The sequence below is a fragment of the Scleropages formosus genome, chromosome 18, assembly GCF_900964775.1.
Source record: "Scleropages formosus chromosome 18, fSclFor1.1, whole genome shotgun sequence".
Lineage (NCBI taxonomy): Eukaryota > Metazoa > Chordata > Actinopteri > Osteoglossiformes > Osteoglossidae > Scleropages > Scleropages formosus.
In genome coordinates, this window is record NC_041823.1 from 5,203,982 (window position 1) to 5,228,812 (window position 24,831).

Below are 24,831 nucleotides of genomic sequence, written 5' to 3' on the forward strand. Positions count from 1 at the left end.
AATGTTAAAGAAACACGTAATCATAAGACAGAATAAAATGAACCAAAGGAAAAAAAAAAAAGGAAAACATTCTGCTGTGATTAAAACGAAAAACTTTTCAAGAATTTCCAGACACTTGGTCGATTTTTTTCTCCACGTGGAATATTTACAATTTTTTAAATTTCCTGCAAACTTTTTGAATTTTGCCCAATTTTTTTTGCAAAGTACAACTCATTTTCTGTTTTTGCATAACTTCAGATTCTGCATGAGAAGCTGGTTACACTTTTTCCCTTGAAAATATCGCTGCGCGAATTTGACCTCCAATTACAATAATGCACAATAGAGGGAAATCGGAACAAATTTTGCAAGTAAAACTGATCGAAAGTTCAAAAGGCGAAACTGCAATTTTCAGAAAACAATGTCATCTTTTTTCATTAAGCTCTCAGCTTTTCATGGCCACATTAATGATCGTCAGCAGTTGACCAAAACAAAGAATTCACCAGTCAAAACCGCAACAGTGAGAATATGAAAATAAAGCTGGACTAACCATATATATCTGGATCTCTCCCAGATACATAGCAGTGTGTCGGAACACGTTGATTTCACGCAGTGAGGCACGCGAGCAGCGGAGAATGACATGGGATCAGATCCCTACCATCTGATCTGATGACCACATGGGACGCAAGGGGGCGCTCTGTGGGACTCCGCCTCTTACGGACCTTGCAGCATGGGATATCATGGGTTTGCATGCTGGTCGCACTTTGACCGCCTGCTGCGGCATCATATGTTGCTAACAGAGGTCGGGGATGACCACACTTCAGACCAGATCTTTGCACTGCTTCATTTATGGTCTGTTTACGTTTTGGTTACATCATGGTCGACCGCGACCTTGATGACAACATAAAGCGCTGGGTATGTACTGCATGCGTAGTTCATATAGCAATGGACATCAGGACTTTAAAGTAATAATACAAAGAGATATTTTGTATTTTTTCCAGGTAAATGAAGGCCACGTATGTGGGGATGGCTGTCAGTATAAGGCTGTGGTTTGTACAGTGATTAAGGACCTGGTTTCTTGACCAGAGGGTTGTTGGTTTGAGTCCCCACAGATGCTCTGCTGTTGAGTCCTTTGACCAGGGTCCACAACCTGAATTGCTACGCTGAACTGAAATGTAGAGAAGTGTTTGGTACAGGAGGACACTAGACAACAGTAGCAGTTACAGTGTGGGATAGCGAGCGCGGGCATCGCCCTCAGGGCAGAGCAGGGACGCGACTCTCACCGAGGCGACTCCTGCGGATCTGCTCCGGCGACACCGGCCTCAGCTTCCTCTCGGCCTTGATCTCCTCCAGGATGCGCTCGTGTAGGCTCTGCGGCTGCTGGGGGTGGGGCTTCAGCTTCCGAGCAGCCACCTGCACAAAGGACAGACAGGTGACGGACAGGTGATGGTTCGGGGTTCATAGGTTCACTTGTCCTTGAGACCAGGTCAGATGTCAGCTGGACGGCATGTCCAACTTCCTATGGAGTACCACTGGTACCATGTAAAATCCTGTCTGGTAATGAACTGCATTGCACAGAACTGTTACAGCATTGCTGTATTAATGAATATTGTTTATCATTTAAAATGTTTTATATTTTTAAATATATTTGTAATACTGAAAAAAAATTCTAATTATGGGAGGGTTGTCAGATAAGAAAATCAGATGAAGAACTGTCTGATAACAAGGTCCCACTGTATTATTATTATTATTATTATTATTACTATTATTATTGTTGTTGTTGTTGTTCACTATAATAAATTCCAGCTAAGATCGTTTACTTTTGTTTTGGTGTAATAAATGTTACCTGAGAATATTTTAAAAGTTAGAATGTTCATTTATTGATGAAATCATATCCACCTCCAACACCCTCTTCAACATCATCACCATCTTCCTCATAACCCTAATCATCACCGTCATCGTCATCATCATCGTCATCATGCCTTCACCCCGGGCTTCCTAACAGCTGGCACACTCACGGGGTTGAGTGGCGGTCTGGACCGGATGAACTCCAGGATGATCTCATGGGCACTCTTCTTCAGCCTGGGTGGGATATCCCCATTCACCTGGAGGAAGAGGTGGGCGGGGCAGGGGGCGGGGCAGGGGGCGGGGCAGAGGGCTTTGAGCGTACAGGTTCGGATACGAGGGCGGAGGGGTATGTGCCTGTGGCGGCAGTCTCACCCCCTCACTGCAATAAAATGCGACTAAGCAGGAATGTAAATCACACCCTTCTACATCACTCAAAGTCCGACAGGTGGGGCAGGACACACGGGGACGAGCTCACCGGAAATAACAGAGAGGAAGGCCTGAAAAATATATCTTTAAAAGAGTGTGCTCTTATCTGCTTTCATTTCTTAATATGATCTTTTTTTTTCATGACTCCTTTGTCCAAAATGACTTACTAAGTCAGATAATCAACTTTACACTGATTTACCAGTTTTTACAGCAAATTCTTACTGCACCAATTCACAGTAAGTAGCTGGATCAAGGGCACTGCATAGGAAGGTTATTCATACCCAGGACCTTCCCATTACTTTGAGACATGTATAATTCCCACGCCACCTGCTGCTGCATTATAATTTATTTTACTGACAGAACAACGATTTTTATTATGGATAACAACGTTTTACCTCAATCATTTGTCATGTGAGATCCTTACGGATGACATGGGAATAAGCAAAACAGTCATCCAGTCACACGCTGCACTTTCACACGAAGCAATAAAAAAAACACGCACAACAAGCTGCGTTTCTCACGGTTCGTCCCGTGTTGCGGCACGAGTCACAGCAGCAGCCCGCAGCCGTCCGAGTGCCATCGAGGTTTTACGCTGTCCCACTTAAGGACATTTTTCACGAGTCACTGGCACGGATAATTGGAAAGAATTATGCGACTACGCCCTGTGCCCGAAAGAGTAAACACACCATAAAGCATAAAAACCACAGGGCCCAATAGAGGAACAGACCTTTCATCAGATAAGAAAGGCAAATATTGTGCGGAGTATGATGTCTTCGGGATAATTATGTGGTTATTGAATATATTCCGGCCTCGTGCAAGAAGGTGCTGCTATGTTTAGCATGATGTCAGCAAAGCACACGTAATATTTCATTTTCGCCAGCAAATACCAGACAAGTCATTTTGCTGAAATATAACTTAAGAAGCGCAAGTATCTATGTGTGTGTATGTACCGTATCTATAAATATATATATATATATATATACACACACACACACCTGGTTCGGAACTGAACCAACAACCTTCTGGTCACGAGGCCAGGTTCTCCGCCACTTTCTGCTACTCCAAACACAGATGATCTTGTCATCTGCAACAGCCCTTGGCTAGCAGTGACCCTGGACCTCTCACCTTCGACCTCCACTCACCATGACCTTGCGCAGCTTGTAGCGCTTGGAACGGATATCATCCATTAGCATCTCGTAGGGCGTCAGCTGGAACTCGATGGGCAGCGGGTTGTACTGGCGCTCCTGGACCTTCTTGAGCTTGACGCCGTTGCGAAGGTCCCTCATCACCTGCACCCAGAAGCGGGCCTGGGGGGACACATCAGTCCACGGGACACTGGTGATATGCTGCCGAGATATGACGCGTCCACTGGTTGAACCGCACGTGTGCCGCACCGGCCGTGTAAATTATGCATAGTAATCATGTAAATCTGGGTATGAGAACGCTGTCTGAAGTATCTCGAAGTCATCATGTCGGGGGCAACATGGAAGGGATGCGAACTCTTACCCAGTCCGCGTTCTGCAGCTCGTTCAGGTCCCGGGCGGGCTCCTCGGCCTGCTCCCCCTCCATCTTCCGCAAATTCTGCCAATCAGCACCACGAAAGACGGGATTTCACACTCGACGGACCAGTCGCCGTGCACTGCTAGCACGTGCAAACCATACATTGATTTAACCCACACGTTTTTCCAAAGCAACTGACCACCCTAAGCTACCTGTAATTATTTACTCATTTATCCAGCTGGGTAATTTTACTGGAGCAATTTAGGGTAAGTACCTTGCTCAAAGGTACTACAGCTGGAGGTGGGGAATCGAGGATTCAAAGGCAGCAGCTCTAACCACTACGCTACCAGCTGCCCACAAGCATACAGCTCAACACCATCAGCCGGGCCATCTCTTGAGTAGCCTGGCTGATGGGTCGCAGAACATGCCGGAAGGGTCAATGGCGCATCGATGGGCAGTTAATGGTCCCTATTACTGGCTTTGAACTCCGGCCAAACCCTCTCCAGCCAACACGCGCGTGACACACTGACGCGCATGTTCTGGACACACTTTCAACTGGGGACCGTAGCAGACCTGGGAGCACAATACTGAGTTCTTCACACCCTCAACATTTGAGTCTGAGAAAACTGCGAAGAATCAGGATACACCGGTAAAGCTCTTTGAAGGTCCTGCTCTTACTTCGTTGATGGATCACACTGACATCGCTGGGCGTTCGTACCCGAGAGTCAGAGAAGATGCTGGTGATTCCATCATGTGCTCAGTGGAGTTTTACACGTTTGACAGATTGTGTTAAGGTCATTTACTACACACATTCCACGTCAAAAATGAATGTTGCAGATCGGGATAGTCGTCATGATCTCGGACTTTCTGAAGCCACACCTGTTGCAGGGCTTCAGAATCACAGCAGTGGTATGACAACTGTAAAAGTCAAAGACACAGTCGCTGACTCTATGATCCATGGCTTTAAGATCACGGAACACGGACGGTGACTTCCGGAAGCCAAGGACAGGCGAAAGATCCCACGCGCACCTCATATAAATGACATCACAGGGTTTGAGCCCATGACCTCTATGAATTAGAGCCGTGTTTGAACTTCAAGGCCAACCTGAAGAAGGAGGTTTTACCTGCTGAGATCAGTTCAGATGGGTTTTCATGTAGGACACATGATCCCAGCATGACGGCCAGGCTAACCTTTAGTCCGTGTGTGTGTGTGTGTGTGTGTGTGTGTGTGTGTGTGTGTGTGTGTGTGTGTGTGTGTGTGTGTGTGTGTGTGTGTGTGTGTGAGAGAGAGAGCTGAACAGAAAACACCAACAGCAGCTGCATGAGTTTACCAACGATTATGTACTCCATCACAACGCCCTGGTTGCATTAGCCTCTCTTTAGGCATCTCCACATCAAATCCTTACAAAAGAATAAATATTTATGTTTCAAAGCTGCTCTGGCTTTTCCCTATGAGTCACACCGTGGGCCCTGAGCACCAGTTTTTCCCAGTTTGTTCTCTTCCTCCTTTTAAAAATAGTATGAATAGAGCAATACCAAATACCTGAAAATGTAGAATAAACACAAGACAAGCTGCTGAAATATTAATTGCGGTCTGTTTTTTTACATTTAGGCAGGTCTGTTTTTCCGGTAAGGGGCTGCGGTGGGTTTGGCCGGGTCCTGCTATCTGACGGGTCTGGGGTTCGAGTCCCGCTCGGGGTGCCTTGTGATGGACTGGCGTCCCGTCCTGGGTGTGTCCCCTCCCCCTCCGGCCTTGCGCCCTGTGTTGACAGGTCAGGCTCTGGTTTGCGGTGGCCCCCACTTGGGACAAGCGGCTTCAGCCAGTGTGTGTGTTTTTCCGGCTGTGTTGCAAGTGGAAAAATGGTGGGTGAGGGTGGGGAGAAAAAAAAAAAAAAAAAAAAAAAACTTTCCACCCGAAAAGCTGAATTTCGCTGAAATCACAACGCAGAGACAACACTAATGAGATTCAATGGCAGGTAACAGAGTTTTTTCCTCTAAGGTTTTTTTACTCTACAGCTCCTTTGTCACATTATACCCCCCATGGCAAAACACGTGGCAGCCGGTGAAAAGGTGGTGTGATCGTGAGATCGATCATCCACAGGGCCGCAGGGGATCATCAGAGCGGTTATCTGTACATTATACCCTGACTGCTGCTACTGCGTTACCCGCTCATGGGTCCAACAGCATGACCACTTCCTGGAGAGCTGGTTTGTAGTAGTTCGACCCAAAGGTTGCAGGTTGCAGTGTCACCTCCTGCTGTAATACTCACAGTGTGTGAGTGACAGAGAGAGAGTGTGTTCCACTGATATATGGATGAGTGACCCAGCGTAAGTAGTGCATCTAGCAGTGTAAGTCGCCGCGGTGAATAAGGTGTGTGGGCTCATAACACTACCTAGAGTTCATTGGAAGTCAATTTGAAGAAAAGCATCTGCTTAGTAAAGTAATGTAAATGGACAGGGTCCTTAACCACAATCTTTACCCTGCTGCCCTATAATCCTGACACCATAAATATATTACAGCTAAATAAAAATAACCAACCACCACAAAGAGCTCCTGTTAACTGCAGACTCGTTGGAATTTGACGATGTGGGGAACACACCGGTAACTCTGACACTGTGCTTCAAACAAACTGGAAACTCAGAATTGGACGGAATACCCCCCCCCCCCCATGATCATCACCTCTGGAATCTGGTCATCTCTTTTATTTCTGCCACAGAGGGATCTACTCCGCTCTGCAGCTGTACATTACATAACCCTGTGATGCTCAAAATCCATCCAGAGGGGAGAGTTACGTGCTGGTTTCCCGCAACGCAGATGCCCTCGCACCCCGTCCTGCACCTTCAGGATGAGGCCTGTTGAGGCGGAGGCTGATGCGCTCATGGAGGATCCATGGGAAGCCAGTGAGGTGTCAGAAGATGCAGACTGATTCCAGGTCTGAACCTACACTGAGCTGAGAACCAATGCTCTTCTCCCCAGCCCACAGTCATTAAAAAGAAGCTCAACGGCTGGATCGGCACTGCGACTGGTCCACATGGCCGCGGGTGTCAGGGCTACAATCGATGTCTTCTTAAATGAGAAATAGGGGATGCAGATCCTGTACATAGCCTTGGGAAAAGACAGGCTATGACCAAATAACCTGTGATCAATATGACCTATAGAAGTGCTGCTGTCCCAGAGGTCCCTCCAGTCCGTCGGTGTGTCTGGACCCGGCCCAAATGGGCATCGGAAAAACAGGACATCTTGGCTCACCCTTTAAAATCCTACAAGATTGCATGTAGGTCTGTCTGGTCACAAAGGTGGAGGCCAAAAAGTCCTGTTTGGTGACTCACCCAACCCAACCATGAGTTCACCTCCATTTCCATAGATGGCCCGATGAACCTCGGTCAACTGTACCACCACCAGCGACTCAAAACTTGCTGAACCAGCTATAGTTTATAAATGCAAACCGCACCTGAACCACCCTATGTCTTTCTATATCCATCCATAAACTGCTGTGTTACACTGAGTCGCTGGAAATGTCCTGGTCGGTGCGTCCTGGTTGGAACCCTTGAGTTCCAACCAGGAGAGGACTGATATAACATGAGATGACTCAACCGTGAGCTAATCGCCCACTGACAGCCTGGAACGGACAAGAGAATCCAGAAATAAACACGTCCAGCGCTTCCCGTAATGATGAGGTTCACGGTACGAGTCAGGTAGGCCCGTTTGCGTGCGGCGTGTTCCAGCGCTGTGCATTTCATCCCACTGGGAGACCCGTAGGCCTGTTTGCCAAAACCCACGCTAGGATATTTTAATCCACATCAGTGGGCTTCAAACGCAGAACTGAGGTAAACAGGAGATCAAAGCAAATACTGGGTTATTTTCTTTGAGATCAATGAAGTTTCTGTCTATGTTCCATCCATCCATTTTTCTGTTTATCCATCCATCCATCCATCCATCCATCCATCCATCCATCCGTTTTCCTGTTCATCCATCCATCCATCCATCCGTTTTTCTGTTTATTCATCCATCGATCCATCTGATTTTCTGTTTACTTATCCATCCATCCATCCATCCATCCATCCATCCATCCATCCACCCACCCATTACTCTGTTTTTCTGTTTACTTATCCATCCATCCATCCACCCATCTGTTTTTCTGTTTATTTATCCATCCATCCATCCATCCATCCATCCATCAACAGTACTGTATATGAGTTATGTCGACTTGCGGGTGGCTTTGTGTCAGTTGCAGTCAACAGCAGAGTGTATCCCGTGCTCTGCGTCTCATAAAACTGATGACAACCCTCAGGTTGTTGGAAACTGGCGCAGATCCCAAGTAAATCTCTAGCTAAGAGAAGAACCCATCACATGTGTACATGTGCAGCCCAGAGAAGATCCCTCACTGTTCACTAAAGACCTCCAGGCTAGCCCAATCCCATGTCGATCACTTTAGATCTCTAATGACAAAAGGTTGTGATCTCACCTCCTTGGCATTCCTGATCTTCTCCAGGAAGGTGCGCAGCTCCTTGGTTTCAGCATAGAGGGCCCGGCACACGGCTTGATAGTGGCTGGGGGCATCCGAGGGACTGGGGAGGTGAGAGGTGCAGAGCTGCAAGCGACAATGGGAAGGATTCTTATTATTTACATACGCAAAGTTTGAATTTGCTTGGGCAAAAAATCATATACAATTATTTTCATATTACACTGTACAGGAATGCTTCTCTATGATAACACTCTATGTAGTGTTATCAGCTCACACACCTCATTCACTGTGGTGACTTACACTGCTGGATACACTACTTACACTGGGTCACTCATCCATACATCAGTGGAACACACTCTCTTTGTCACTCACACACTATGGGGGAACCTGAACAGCTTGTCATTGGACTGTGGGAGGAAACCAGAGCACCCAGAGGAAACCCACGCAGACACGGAAAGAACATGCAAGCTCCACATAGACTGAGTGGGGATCAAACCCAGGTCCTCATTACCATATAATATTTATATGATATTACTCCAAAGAATGTACTACACATAACGAGAGTAACTAGGGACATCCGCACATGGTCAGCATATTATGTCTCTCTGTCCCCAGCTGCAGTGACAACACGTGTGACGTCCTGCTCTCTGGGGTGTCTTTGAGGCAGAGAGAGTCACCCTGACTGACACTGGGCAGTTCCAACAGTAAAATACCAGTCACAGTCTCTAGTTGTTACCTTACAGCTTTCACACTCCACATACTGGTCGAGTGACATTTTTTCCACGCGCCATTAACTCCGTCTTGCCCTTAGATGGAATCTTGTGTTGACACATATTACAAAAGAAATGATTTCTAGCACTGAAAAAGAAACTCATCTTCACCTCTATTACACTTTTTCCCCATTGTTACGTCATGTCACAGACACTTATCACATACCCACTGAGCCGACACTTTCCTCCAAAGCAACTTACAGTTAAGCCATTTAACTCAATATTTAGTCATTTATACAGCTGGGTAATTTTACTGGAGTAATTTAGGGTAGGGGTGCAGTGGCGCAGTGGATTGGACCGGGTCCTGCTCTCCAGTGGGTCTGGGGTTCGAGGCCTGCTTGGGGTGCCTTGTGATGGACTGGCGTCCTGTCCTGGGTGTGTCCCCTCCCCCTCTGGCCTTATGCCCTGTGTTGCCGGGTAGGCTCCAGTTCCCTGTGATCCTGTATGGGACGAGCGGTTCAGAAAGTGTGTGTGTGTAATTTAGGGTAAGTGCCTTGCACAAGGGTATGATAGCTAGAGGTGAAATTTGAACCTATGACCTCTGGATCTAAACACAGCTCTAACCACTTCACTATCAACTGACCTGAGCTTTCTGAAGCAACACATAATTGAGAGTAAATGAAGTGCATTCAGGTCAGTTTGCTCAAATCCACTGTTTCTGAGTTTTGAGACCCTTCCTGAAGGCTTCAGCAACTCCGAGGGGCAGAGGGAGCTCATTCCACCAAATCGAAACCAAAACCAAGAACTGAAGGACTTTCCATTTTGGACCTCTTGTGAGAGGGACCGGGAAGCAGTTGGAGATGCACAGTGCTCTTGCTGGGGTGTAGGGAGTGAACAGGTGCTCCTGCACTCTTACTTCTTCGAACAAAAAATCTTAGGACCTATGTACCACAAAGTCAAAAAGTCAGCAAAGGATGGGAAAAGGAGACAGGGGACAGAGTTTGCAATGGGGGACAATCAGAGACTGGTCATTCCTGTCCAGACAGCCTGAGGATCCGGACAAAAAAAGATCATTGCCACTGCAAGGAATGGCAGGAAAGTGACATGAAGAACTTGACAGGAGCCTCTGAGGGGTCTCTGTGGACTCTGCTGGTGAGAACACAGAGGACAGGAGCTCATAATAGACTGTAATAAAACTAATACTGTGGAGTGTGGTTAGAACTGTTGCATTTGGATCCAGTGGTTGTATGTTCAAATCCCCATCCAGATGTTGTACCTTTGAGTAAAGGTACCCTAAATTGTTCCAGTACAATTACCTAGCTGTTTAAAAGGGTATATAGCTGTAGGTAACTTACTATAAGTTGCTTTGGAGAAAAGCGTCAGCTAAATGAGTAAGTGTACTACGGTATATACGTCTAGTTAAATTAATGAAAGGAAACTGCTGTGTTCTGATAGTTAACGGTAACTATTGAAGATACTGTCTTAACGTTAATAGAATCTGGTGACATTTTAGTATAAACTGGTATCGGTTCTGGGGCTCAGGAACAAATAAAAACTTTAACCACTGGGACTAACAAGAATTTACCTTACAAAAGGTTTTTCGGGTCTGAATGACCTTCATAAGACAGAAGACTGTACGGCCCATCACAACAGAATATGTGTATTCATGACAGCATCACTAGCTGCAGCTAGTAGCATAGTGGTTAGCCCTGCTGCCTTTGGACCTGAAGGTTGCAGGTTTGAACCCCTTTCCAGCTCTAGGGCCTTTGAGCAACTTACTTGCTCTAGGAAACCTCCTTAGGTGTGTAAAGGGGTAAGTAATTGTAAGTGGCTTTAAAGAAGTGTGTCTGCTAAATGAATACATAGAAATAATTACTTATTCTACTGTAAACAAAGAGTGATAATTAAGGATGTGATCAAAGGAGCTACTATTACTATCCTTAGTCCAATTAGGCCAGTTGTAGAGGACCTGGAGCTCTGTGTCACATAACAACCTAGTGTGAATGGCATGTTGACATGGAACCATGGAAGGAAGTCTCTTTAGTGTAGAAGGTTAAGTTGAGGTTAAAGACACCTCATCGTAGGGGGCGGCACTAATCCCAGATCATACCGATCAGCTCACGGCTCACGATGGAGCTGCGTCATTCCCTGACTGTGGCCGGGTTAGGGTTAGGGTTAGGGCAGTAGAACATTGTGGAACCGTTCTGCCATGGAGGGTGGCTTCTGGACCATCTGCGCCTAGGGTTAGATTGCAAACGGATGCCTTGCTCAGAGGATGCAGCGGCTATAATCAAATAGTGTTTCTGAATAGAAAAGGGAGGCACAGTCAATAGCGCTGGTGCCTCACAGCTCCTGGGCTGTGGGTTCAGGCCCCACTAGACCAAAAGCAAGGGGGAAAACCAAGAAAGGATTTTAAAGTTCAGTTTCACTCCACGCAAGGCTTCGACCTTGGGACCTCCTCTAAAGCCTGTCAGGAATCCAGGCATGGCTTGTTTACATTTATTTAGCAGACACTTTACTCCAAAGTGACTTCCAATGAACTCTAGATAGTGTTATCAACCCACACACCTTATTGACCAAGGTGACTTACACTGCTAGATACACTACTTACACTGGATCACTCATCCATACATCAGTGGAACACACTCTCTGTGTGTCACTCACACACTATGGGTCAACCTGAATGGCATGTCTTTGGACTGTGGGAGGAAACCAGGGCACCTGAAGGAAACCCACACAGACATGGGGAGAACATGTAAACTCGACACAGACTGAGCAGGGATCGAACCCAGGTCCTTTCGCACCCCTCAGGTGCTGTGAGACAGCAGCGATACTCGCTGTGCCGCCACTGCTGGTCGTTATCATCTAGTTCAATCAAATATGCCATGTGTCATCCTTTGTGCGCTTATCGGAAGATAAAAGGAAATCATAAAAAAATAAAAGGTCCACACATACTGTACATGGCATGCAGAGCCAAACTTCTGAAAATCTTCAGCATTAAGAAAAAAATTTACATTAAAATTCCCCAAACAATCCCAAATCATGTAGTTTACTGAAGCACCTACAATAAATGGAATTAATACATCTTAAAGAAAATCATTTATTTCTTTATGAGCGTTTTTCTTCTTCAAAATGAGCAGAGAAGCCGATCCACTCGAGACACCAGTCACGGCTTGATTCTTGGGGAAGTTCTTCGCTGCTCAAACAACGGCACACACTAACAAACATCCCACCTTCCGGATGCTTCCGTCAAAGTAAACACACACGTTTTTGTTTATTCATCTAACTGACAATTTTCTCCAAAGCAACTTACACCGATATACCCATTTTACACTGCTAGGTAATTTTACTGGTGCAATTTGAGGGTAATTACAAGAGCAGTAGGTGAGATTCAAGCCACTACACTACCAGTTGTCCACAAGCACATAGTGGCATCGTAATCACATGGTGTGCAGTGCATTCTGGGTAAAACCCCATTCAGAGTGTGACGTCATTGCCATTGTAACGATCTGTGTAAAAGGAGAGAAGATGCTCTTGCGCAGCCGGGGACGACCAACCTTGAGGATGTCCCTGTAGCGGCGGACGCTGCAGCCGCCGGCCAGGTCTTCCTCACCCTCGTCCTCCTCCTCGGTGGCCTCGTAACCCTCGTCAGGGCAGCTGTCCCCCTCCGTCATGTTGGTCATGAGATCGATGAGCCGCTCCAGCGGGGGGCTCAGCTCCCGTTCCTCACTCTCCTTCAGCCCGTAGTCGAGCGCTTTGTAGACCATGATGCCCAGCGACTCAATCACCTGCAGCGGGGGGGAACATGCATTTCCCAGTCATGCATCATCTTCCACTCGTCTTGGTGTCATGTCATTGCTTAGCAAAAACACTTATCAAGGGGGTTATTATTATTATTACTACTGTTATTAAACATTACTTAAATGCCTCATTCAAAACACCCTACAACGTGAGGTTTGTACAATACATGTCTTGTAATGATTTTCCCATTTACACAGCTAGAACAGGGATTCTAACCTTGGTTCTTTGACCGGAAGGTGACATTTCTAGCCACTACGCCACCTGCTGTCCCTATGAGCACTATAGCAGTAGTAGGGAGGGGGGACCCAAAGCCATGCCATTGGCTGCTTTTACAATCCTGACCCCCCCCCCATCCTGCCATGTCAGCATGGACCCTATTACACCCACCACAATCCTTTTCCTGGCTTTGGATCATGATCTGAATGACAGTGTTCTGTGTTACAAAAATAAATATGTCTTGGTGTTATGTAATGTGATGTATGCACTCGCGTGGGGCGGTGGAGGACATATCTCATCCAGTCAGTCTGATGGAGTATGAAGACTGCACTGGCTAAAAGTGTTCATGCAAACAAAACCATGTTGATTTAAATAAGGTTATATATAATCTGATATATTATACTGTATATACATACTGTACACATATTTAAAAAAAATCACAGTGCTGGACTTAGAGGATGGAGGATTCAGGAGCCAACGTGGAGTGTGACCTTGCATTTCTAATTAGTAGGCATTATGTGAAGATCCCTGGCTCTAGTCTCACTCTTCGCCCGGACCCCCAGACCGAATTGCCGAATTTACTATGTTACGTAACTGTACTGTTACACTGTGTTTACAGTGGATTGATTCAATAAACTCTGCTATTACTGCACACAGTAGGAACGCTGCCAACAGTGTCACGCTCACTTCCTCAGGGAAAAACTGTCCTCCCGTTCACTTTGACTTGGTTTCCTAGGATCTTAACTCTGGCCGGTGTGCTACCATCTACAAGGTGTTGTGTCGGTCTGTGTAAACCACCCCTCTGATTGCATTGGTATATTCCATATGCTGGGAGTTAAGTACACAGCTCAGTTTGCCTGAATGGGTGGCTTAAACCAACAAAGCTGGTGTAGGGGGGTTCATTTCTTGTACTGTATCAAAGCAACAACTCTTGGCAAAATTACAGCTGATAAATTAATATATAAAGATGAATATTGAGAAGAATATAAATAGCAGAGAAAGCAGGAGTTACTGTTGAGGGGCTTATTTATAAGGAACCAGGCAGCAGTTATTAATGATTAATTTTCTGATGCATACAAAGGAATAGAGGGCGAAAAAGAAGAGTACGAGTGTAGAAGAAGCAGATCTGTGTCAGTGCAGCGGCCCCTGAGCTTCCACTGCGGTACAGATACAAACGGCTTTGCTCTACTGCTGTCACATTTCATACACTAAAAATAATTTCTGCTCCTCGTTCCTGCTTCTCGCAGAAAAATCGCTTGAACAGCATCTCCTCCAAATTGAGTTACAGCACTGATGGAGAAAGACGGGTGTCGCTTTTCCCCCAGATAAGGAGGCAGGTGAATAGGTCACATGACCAGATCCATGGGAGGGAGGCTGCGTCTGTCCTCGCTGGTCAAGGAGCGCCTGGGAACCAGGACACCCAGACATCCAGGGTGAAGAATCCTCCCTTTGTTTACCCCCCGGAGGGGAACCTGTGTCTCCCAGAGGTATCTCCTTACAACAGCAGGATGGCGCCAAGCTCTCGGTTTCTGGTCATCGTCTACACCCACATCCTCTAGTCCCACCACCTCAGGGCCCCTCAACTCACGGTTTCTGGGAATTACCGACATGGTCCTTTACCACCCGAATGACTCAAGGTGGACTATGATGGTCCACCGGAGGACCGCTTCAAACACTATGTTTTGACACTTGACACCCTGACTTTGCCCTTTCAAAATACTACATCAAGACAAACAACACATCTTTTAAAGGTATTGCGGCGCTTCGACATTCCGAAACTCCCAGGCTGAGCCGTGTCTCACGCGCGCATACCCACCCACGCGCCCGCACGCACCACCCGACTGGCGTGCCAGAGGTAAACATCAACACTTGGCTGTCCTCCCGTACAAGACATGCGGTGTTTTTCCAACTCGACCCGGACAACGAGCCACAGAACGCGGCGTTTTCAGAATACACAAACGGCGCGACACCACCATGCGAGGACGCTAGATCGGTTACAAGGTCGCATGGGACACAAACTCGCCGCTCATCCACATTCTGAAAAATCGAGCTGAGTCATGTGGAATTACTCAGGGCAATGTGTAGATCTCAAAGAGGACCGAGGGGAAAGAGGTTCGCGACGAGACGGAGGACGGAGGGGATTTTTCCCTTACTCAGTCTGTCTGTCTGTCTGTGGGTCATTGGTATTCACGTCAAATCACCACGATCTTACCGCTGTATTCCTACCTCAACCTGCTCCTGCAGAGAGAAAAAGGGTTTTTGAACCCCGCTCTCACACACTCGTACATACACACAATTTACAGGTCTTTCAAACGTAACGTAATGAAAGAGTTCACTTTAAACGATTGAATCTTTTTTAGATTACGGACTCTCCCATAACATCGGAAGTCATTGTAGCACATCTTCTGCGATCTCATTTACATCTCAATTTGGAATCCATCACCCAATTTATAGAGAAAAATTCCAGCGAAGGCAGCACAACCAGACAAAACCACAGGTATCTACCACATCACGTGAAAGTGGTACTACTACAGTACAGAGCAGCGAAACTCCCAAATCCAGCTGAACAGAAAGAAGATGGACTACCATAGGCGTGGTGCACAAGCCACAGATTTCCAGGGAAGCTGGGATTTCCCACACACTCTTTGCTATATATAGCTGATCTAGGTGAGGCCTCTCAGGTATCCAGGTAGGTAAGAGGGAAAAAAACAGAGCAGGAGGGAAAACCATATAGGTGATGAAACTGAGCTCAGGGCTTTTCCCGGACAGTTGAAACCAAGTGCAAAGCAATGTCCACTACCATTTGTGACATTTCTCTGCTGGATTTGACCCTTGCTGGCCATTATTCATTGTGTAATGGTAATGGTAATGTCATTTTTGGAACTCGACTACCTTGAGCTCCCCTGACACCAGTCCCTCCCTGCTGTACATTCAAAACTGCCTTGCTGATTAATGACTCTGTAAACCGTAGTTAAACACTGGATACATTTACCCAAGGGTTTCTCATTGTCCTGCTGAATGCCAGCAGTGTGTTCTGGGTGTTTACAAGGAAATGCAAAAAGACAAATTCCTCCATTAATCACATCTCTCAGGACTCATTTAACATTCTGTAGCAGAACCGAAATATCCCCATTTGAGGGCTACATGCTCAACAGAAAAGTTATATGGCAACTTGGGATCTGACCATATAATGGTACCATATAATAAGATCCCAAAAGTATATCTCGAGCTACAACATCACACACAATACAGCTGCTGAGGGTTGAGGACACCGGCTGAAAGACTTTACGGACTGGGACCTGTTATCCACTGAGACTGGAAGCGGCCACCCACTGTTCAATACCCAGGGTTCCCTTGAAGCACGCCACCCAAATTATGTTCTCAAGGGTTTCCACTGAGTACCCAGTTAAATTTTTCAAGGCCTGCCACTGGCTACCTAACTGAAATCCTCAAGAACTCCTGTTGATTACCAAACCAAAGTTTTCAAAGCCTGGCACTAGCTACCCAACTGAAATCCCCCAGATCAGTCAATGAATACAGAACTAAAGTTTTCAAGGCCTGTCACTGGTTACCCAACTGAGTCTTCAGGGCCTGCCACTAGTTACCCAACTGAAGCTCCCCAGATCTGTCAATGAATACGGAACTAAAGTTTTCAAGGCCTGTCACTGGTTACGCAACTGAGTCTTCAAGGCCTGCCACTAGCTACCCAACTGAAGCCCCCCAGATCTGTCAATGAATACCAAACTAAAGTTTTCAAGGCCTGCCACTAGCTACCCAGCTGAAGCCCTCAAAGCTTATCACTGAATGCCCAACAAAGTCCTCAAGGCCTGCCACTGACTACCAATCTAGAGTTTTCAAAGCCTGTCACTGGTTACCCAACTGAATCCTCAAAGCCTGCCATTGAATGTCTAGCTGAAGTCCTTAAGACCTGTCATTGACTACCAAACCAAAGTTTCAAGGCCTGCAACTGGTGTTCTTCATCCACATTCTAAATAACATTTACTTCCAGGAACTCAGCAACCCCACACTAGAATCTGCTGCATACTGCCAATCAGTTTACTCCAGAAAGTGATAGTGAAAGACACACATAACACTTGATAACCCTAAAACTAATATGGTGAGGTCTCCAGAGAGCACACAGGTCCAGGGCAAAAGAAAGATTTTAGAGAGCTTTCAAGAATTAGAAGATATGTTTTATTTCCTTGTAATTAACTTGCACATTAATTCAAATGTTCCTCCCTCGATGCCTTTGAGTCCCAAGCCAATACAAAGTAGGTCAGCTTGTTCTGCCGCTACGCACTGGAGCCTTTCAGAGCAGCCGAGCTGTCAAAATGAGAGGCCGGAGGTAATAAAAAACATCTCGTGTCCGGTCCGAAAGGGCCGTTTTAAGACAGACTGCCGAGATACACAAAACCAGCATCCCTACAGCTTTTCGGAAATGTTTGCTGTCCTGGTGACACAACTGACTTAGTTCTTCCTTCGCAGTTAATTTTCATTTTCATTGTGCAAAGAACCAGTTGTCTTTTCACTCAGACTTCAGGATGCGGGATGCATGCATGTGCCTTGAGGACCAGAAACGTAGCATGAATGTCAAAGGAGACCTCGATCCAAACTCTGGAATCACAGATCAAGGCCACAGTAGTTCAGGAGCTCTGGGTTTCCTTGCCGGTGCTTCCACCACATGGTCATGATCACGCAGGGTCCTCAGTTTACTCTGAAGTGGTGGAATTAGTGTCAGTGACATATGGGAGCTCAGTTCAGGAGCTGTGCTAGTTGAAAACAGCAGGCTCAGACAGCTGTCATGCTCACAAAACGACCAGTTTCTGAACTTCAAAGCTTCGGCATCTCAGGTCAATCGAAAGGACCGATGATGAGTCCGAGGTTATCGTACTTTGGAAACATCACGCAAAGATCAGACTGTCTCAAAAAGATGCTAAGGCATGGAAAAGTTGGAGGAAAAAGAAGAGGACCATCAGCAACCAGAGGATGGACTCGACCACAGAGACAATGAAGACAACCCTTCCAACACTAAGCACACAAGTGAGAAAATTATTACGGAGGCGCTCTATTACTCTAGTGTGGTTGCCAAAAATTGGCATCAACAGCACTTAGTAGCATGCCACGGTGGCACAGTGAGTGGTGCTGCTGTCTCACAGTGCCTGGGTGGTGCGAGAGGACATGGGTTTGATCCCCACCCAGTCTGTGTGGCGTTCACATGGTCCATGTGGGTTTCCTCCATGTGCTCTGGTTTCCTCCCCCAGTCCAAAGACATGCTGTTCAGGTTCCCCTATAGTGTGTGGGTGACAGAGAGAGTGTGTGTGTGTTCCACTGATGTATGGGTGAGTAACCCATTGTGTGTCTAGCAGTGAAAGTCACCACGGTGAATAAGGTGTGTGGGCTCATAACACTACATAGAGTTCATTGGAAGTTGCTTTGGAGAAAAGTGTCTGATCAATAAATAAATGTAAATAACAACAACAGTGTGACTCATCTGTTACTTTTAAGAGTATTTACATTGCAGCAACCCTGTGGTAAAAGGATATTTAAGAAAACAAATCCCAGAGGATCTTTGTACGGCCTGAGCTTATAATTTCGGTATCCCACATCTCCCCAGTAGTGCCCCAGGGAGAATTTCCATGAGAATACCCCAGTCAGCCACCCCCCCGGCAATCCACAATCAGGGCAGAGCAGGACAAATCCTGCTGGGAAAAGTCTGAAGTCATTGAAGAGCACATTCAAATCAATGAATCACGAGTAAACAGATTTATAAGTGCTGGCAGCAGGAGAACCAGCAACCTTCGGGTCTTAAGCATTTCTTAAAAAGACACAAAACCTTGATTGTCTTAGGAGTTTGGCTCCATCTCAAAACACCCTCTTCCAGTTCTTTCCAACTGAAGAGAAACTTGCTGAGGTCGATTAATGAACAGACACTCATTACAAGGGACGCAACCTGCGGTCTCTCACAAAAATCCATTTAGTGGGCAAAGATTTTTACGGTTTTTCTTATTTATTGGTGAGACTATGTCCACCGTAGGACAACAGTTCTTAAAATATATTGTCTGTAGTAAATTGAATAATTAACAAGACAAGAACAACAGCAGACCTACAATCTGAAGCCCAGAGAGATTATGTGTCACTGCTGGGAAGGATGAAGAAACACAGCCGCAGGATGAAAGGGTGAAAGGAATTCTTCCTCCATGAGATTCGTGTCATTCAGGTTCATTTCCATCTCAGTGTTCAATGCACAGACATTTCTCTGAGTCTGTCTCACACAAATACACGCTCACATACTCATACACTCACACAATCTCACACGCAGACCAAATGGTGAAACAGCTAACTGTGTCATGGTGTCACAACGGAAGGAAGCCGCCGGCCCTAAGCGCGGTGTGTCGGGGTTCGAAAGGAGGATCCAAAAACCGTGGTCACAAAACAATCCAAGGGTCGCCGATGTACAAACGTAACCAGAGGGACAATCCGAAAGCCGTGATCTGTGAGACAAACAGGAGATCGTGGAAACCGTGAGGTCCAGAGAAAGAAGGGAAAGGAGACGGGAGAACAAGGTTGAGGACGGGAGGAACAGGGTAAGTATTCAGGAAGCACACATTAGAGCGATGATCAAGGCTGAACAAGGTTCCACGTCTGAGTGTGCTCCAGACCGCCCTTTTATGCAGTCGTCCCCTGATCCGCCGCAGGTGATCCTTGTTGCGCCGAGGAGGGCGTGACAAACTGAGGCCAAATGATCCCATAATTCCCATCATTCATATTTCCCATCATGATTTATGGGATAAATTCCCATCATCCCATAAATCATTGTCGCTTTGAATCATCAGTGACTCTACTACGAAACATAAAAGACCATGATGTATTCTAGGCTGGTCAGGGTTAGGTTTAGGGACAGGTTTAGGGTTAGGTTTAGGGATAGGGGTAGGGTTGAGGTTGAGGTTAGGGTTAGAGTTACAGATAGGGATAGGGTTAGGGTTGGGGTTAGAGTTAGAGTTAAGGTTAGAGATAGAGATAGGGATAGGGATAGGGTTACAGATAGGGTTATGCTTAGCGATAGGCATAGGGCTAGGAAATGAGTTAGGGTTGTGGTTAGAGTTAGAGTTAAGGTTAAGGCTAAGGATAGGGATAGGCATTGGGTTAGGGTTAAGGTTGGAGTTAGGGTTAGGGTGTATGAGAAATGCTAAATGATCTTACATGAAGCACATTGTACAGCATATCAACAACATTCACTCATCTGTCCACAGCTCTTCTTTGAGCAGAATCTTTAAAAATGTATAAAGAGGAATTTGTAAATTCCACCTCATCGAATTCAGCATAAACCTATTCACCCACATAATGTGAAGACCCATCTCCTTCCTTTCATTCATCTCCTTCCCTTGAGGACAAGTCAAGCAACCAAGATGAGACGTGTTACTATAATTTTAAACTGGAAAGTCAAGAGAGAAGACAAGGAAGGTAACGGAGATCAAACTACCTGAGCAGCAGCTCCATGAGGCCGGAAAGGTCTACTAATGCCAGATGGATAAACAGAAAGACAGGGAGGAGGGGATGTGACCTGCAATCCTACACAGCTTTGCCGGTTCGAGGGGAAGGAGCTCTTCCACTTTGAGTGCCTTGGGTCTTTCGAGACATTAAATCTTCGCTCACACGAGACTTAAAGTACATCTGGATGCCTACTAGCGTAATTGAGGAGCACTCATGCAGAAATGGACAGCAACTTTCCTCCAGGGATTCAAGCTTCAAACCCATCATTCATCACTCCAGCACCCAGAGTTCTCACTTCACAGGTGTTTGCTTATGTACTTGACACTTTTCTCCAAAGCAACACACCATGCTAGGTTTCCATACTCAGCTACTAACAGGGATTTACCCACTTGTACAGCACAGTAATTTTTACTGAAGCAGAAAGTGGGATTCAAACCAAGGTCTTCCAGTTCCAAGGCAACAACTCAAACCACTACAGCTGACCTTCCAGACATATTCTATGGTTTGAACGCATTTATTCATTCAGCTGATGTTTTTCTCCAAAGCTGCTTATAATGATTTACTCACTTGGCCAAGTTAATTTTCACTGGAGCAATACAGGGTAAGTACTTGGGTGCCAGAGCAGGAGGAGGGATTTGAACCAGGGTCTTCCAAATCCACAGGCTGCCCCACTAAGCACTCTCCTACCAGCTGCCCAGAAAAGAAGTGACAGCATTTGCCATTTAGCTGTGCCTTCAACTAAAATTATTTAGAACTGTTTACCCGTTGAAACAGCAGGGTATTTTCACCACAGCAGGTAAGGGTAAAAGTCTTTTTTAAAGGCAATACAACAGTCGTATGAGCAGGATTGGAACATACAACCTCTAGGTTACAAGTCATTAGCGCTAACCTTTATACCAGTGCTATGGAGTCTGAGTTGGAAGCAATTATTGGATTACTGGAGAGTTTTACTGGAGTAAAAATGCATCAACTTGGACTAAGTGTACCGTATATGCGGGCGTATAAGTCGATCTGGCGTATAAGTCAACCTCCAAAAATTACATTTATTTATTTAGCAGATGCTTTTGTCCAAAGCGACTTCCAATGAACTCTATGTAGTGTTATGAGCCCACACACCTTATTTACCGTGGTGACTTACACTGCTAGTTACACTACTTACAATGGGTCACTCATCCATACATCAGTGGAACACACACACAGACTCTCTCTGTCACTCACACACTATGGATGAACCTGAACAGCATGTCTTTGGAGTGTGGGAGGAAACCAGAGCACCCAGAGGAAACCCACACAGACACAGGAAGAACACGCAAACTCCACACACGCTGAGCGGGGATCGAACCCATGTCTTCTCACACTACCCAGGTGTTACTCAAGCTATTAAAGGTGTAATATAGGTTTAGGCCGATATCCACCAGATAAGTCGACCCCCAACATAATTTCCAACTTTCGGGCAGCGCTGTGGAGTCGGAAGCAATTACTGTGTTACTGGAGTCGGAGGTTTTGTGTACCGACTCCACAGCCCTGCTTTATACTACTGGATAACCAGACAAATTAGCCAAATCTCACATGTTCGGGGTATGAGAAGGAATAATCCACATTTAAAGCTCTGCTGAGGTCCAACAGCTGTTTCGGTAAAAACGTAAACCCGTAAGGCCCAGCGGGGCTCAGGCCTCAGACGAGACAGCGGCGACCACAGACCCTGCGGCAATGAAAGACGCACAGTTACGTTTTCGAAAGGAGCCCAGACAGGCGTATTAGCGGTGGAGGATGTGGTAATCCACCGATGACTCACCATGCGGCCACGTGCACTTACCTCACTCAGTCCCTGGGACACACACACACAAGCGCACACACCCCCGTGCGACCGGAGAGCCTCGAGGGACCACACCATAGGCCACTGCTTTGATCCTTGAAGAAACAACTGGATGCTGTTCCCACACTTTTCCGAGAGAAGTACCACCCCATCAAGCTGTAACTATGGAAACGCCACATGGAGAAGCAACACTCTCCTCGTAGCAACAAGTAAGGCGAGATTAAAATGCCCCCTCGGAGTGACTTAGCACATCGGTTTATCCACGGTGACTGCAAAGTTCACATCGAAACCACTCAAACAGCTTCTGCTGGTTCACATCCCAGGAGGGACTTCGTACTTCAACAGTAACCCTTCAGGCAAATATCCAGACCTCCCACCTGTACTCTGCCCACCATGTTACCGTTTACCCTGCTCTGCATTCTGGCATCTCTCATTTGTTTTTACATTTATTCATTCGATTTATGCAAGACGACTCAGAATGTACCGGCAATTACCTACCCATTTACACAGCTGGGTAATTTTTAGTGGAGCAGTTAAGGTAAGCACCTTACTCAAGGGTACTACAGTGGGAGGTTGGATTCAAACCTGCAACCATCAGCTCCAAAGGCACTAGTTTTAACCCCTAGTCTGCCAGCAGTTCCATTGGAGCTGATCTTTCTTGAGTACAATTCAAACTTCTTTAGTCTCATTGATGAGTAAATAAATCTTTTAAAAAAAAAGTGCTACGGTTGTGCAGAATTTCACCAGGAGTTCCTCACCACACATATATGCACACACCCGAAAAAGGACGCGTGTGTCCTGTGCGCCTGAAGCTCACCCCCGCCGGCACGTCTCTGGTACGTCTTTTCACGCAGCCTGAAACTCTCTTTATGTTCTTAAAACAAGGGACAATTAAAGCCTTTCGGCCTCTAATCCCAGTCTGTGAAAAATAACCAACTTACACAGGCCTTCTGTGTTCTGGAACTCTCTACAGCATGCAGCTCACGGTATTGAGTAAAGAACACAAAAGACACGATGAATAATATAACGAAGACGGGTAAATAATAAAGTAAAATAATAAAAGAGCGGGTACACTCCCACACTTTGTTTAGAGGCAGCTGTTATGTGTTTCCATGGCAACGGGAAGGTAGCGATCCAGAGAGAAACCATCCAAATCTGTCGAAAGGGCACTACGGCTGTCCCGCGGAACACAGGTGCGGACCCAACTGTGGACACAGGCGTGAACGGAGCGCAGGCGTGAACACGGGCGCGGACGCACTCGTGTTTGCTCAGCGGGACACTCGCTTAATCGACAGCGTCCCAGCAGGCGGCAGCGGACACCCGACCGGACCGCGCGGTCACAGTCTCGACAGCTGGTCGGTCAGCCGGACCACAGATGGCGCGATTGAGGTTGCCGCGGCGACACAACTCGATCGATGAATGAGCACCACGGATGGTAAAAACGAAACTTCAGGGCAGAACTTTTCCACATTCTCAGCACTGTGTTCTTCAAAGATTTTTTTTAAAAAAAGAGACCTTCTTGACCCTATTAACGTCGTTCTAATTTTTGTTTATTTTATTCGTCTGACAGAGACTACAATTTATGATCTGGCTGCCAGGGAGCCTCACAACAGGATCTCTTTATCCCAACTTAAACCCCCTGCCAGCACGTCTGGGTTAATCGCTCATTCTGTCTACTGGTACGGAAGGGAATGGAGTCGGACCCGGTGCTGCGGAGTCTCCCGGCAGAACGGCGAACCAAAACCGCACGCTGGGGGACTTTGTCAACGGACTCATTTACAGGCCTGGGATCGTCAGGCCCTCCCGGTCGAACGCCTACAGAAAGCACGGGATGCAGAGACGTTCAGGTTTTCGCTCGGCACTGCTGATCGCGAGCCGCGCGGTCACTCGGTAAACAGGAAATAACCGGAGGCGTTTCACCTTCCGTGTGTGAAAAATACAGTATGTGTGTGCTTTTTACTACTCTCCTGAGCGAAACTGGGTGGGGTTGAGGGGGGAAGCGGTTGATGTTTCCAATGCGGGGACAAATTAGACGGGAGGAACGTCCGTGGCACGAGCGGTCAGTTGTGCGGCCTCTTCGTCTCAATCGCTCGGGCCACTTGACGCGGCGCTTGATGTCGCTCGCCCGACACGCATGTGTGAAGCCGTCAAGAATATCTGCATGCTGATCCCATCCAGGCGGCGGTAATAATAACCCCCCCTCCCACCCCCTGCATTGCAGTCGCGTGCACCTGGACAGAATTCCCTATCGCTGTCCCATCCAGCTCCATCGTGGACACAATAAGAGCTCATCTCTGGGCCAAATCTGCTTAGCGGGGGATTTACCTCTCTTTTTGAATCAGACTCACTGTGTGCGAGTGTGTGTGTGCAGGCCTGTGCGTTTGCGTGTGTTAGCACGTGCCCATGTTAGCACGTCTGTATGTATCCCATGGTGTCTCCATCTGCTCCAGCTGTCTCACTGCAGGTGTCCCACCGAGTGCCCCGACTCCCCAAGGTGCCCTTCCTCAAATGACACTTGACATCTTCTGCCTCCTGGGGTCAATAACCAACCACATGGGGTCTAGCAGTCAGGGGACACACCG

General features: G+C 46.7%; 1 protein-coding gene across 6 annotated transcripts in view; it reads right to left on the bottom strand.

Annotated features, from left to right (window-relative positions):
- LOC108940691 (protein spire homolog 1-like) overlaps positions 1-24,831 on the bottom strand; it is a 43,848-nt gene that overhangs the window by 11,010 nt on the left and 8,007 nt on the right. For 5 of the 6 annotated variants that reach the window (XM_029260006.1, XM_029260003.1, XM_029260005.1 and 2 more), the window contains exons 3-8: positions 12,483-12,713; positions 8,216-8,341; positions 3,757-3,831; positions 3,393-3,557; positions 1,995-2,081; positions 1,260-1,389 (exon numbers count right to left, since the gene is read on the bottom strand). In XM_029260006.1, the coding sequence (XP_029115839.1) occupies positions 1,260-1,389; positions 1,995-2,081; positions 3,393-3,557; positions 3,757-3,831; positions 8,216-8,341; positions 12,483-12,713 (814 nt within the window). Of the gene's footprint in view, positions 1-1,248; positions 1,390-1,994; positions 2,082-3,392; positions 3,558-3,756; positions 3,832-8,215; positions 8,342-12,482; positions 12,714-24,831 lie in introns of all 6 variants that reach the window. The other variant, XM_029260007.1, reaches the window with a different exon arrangement.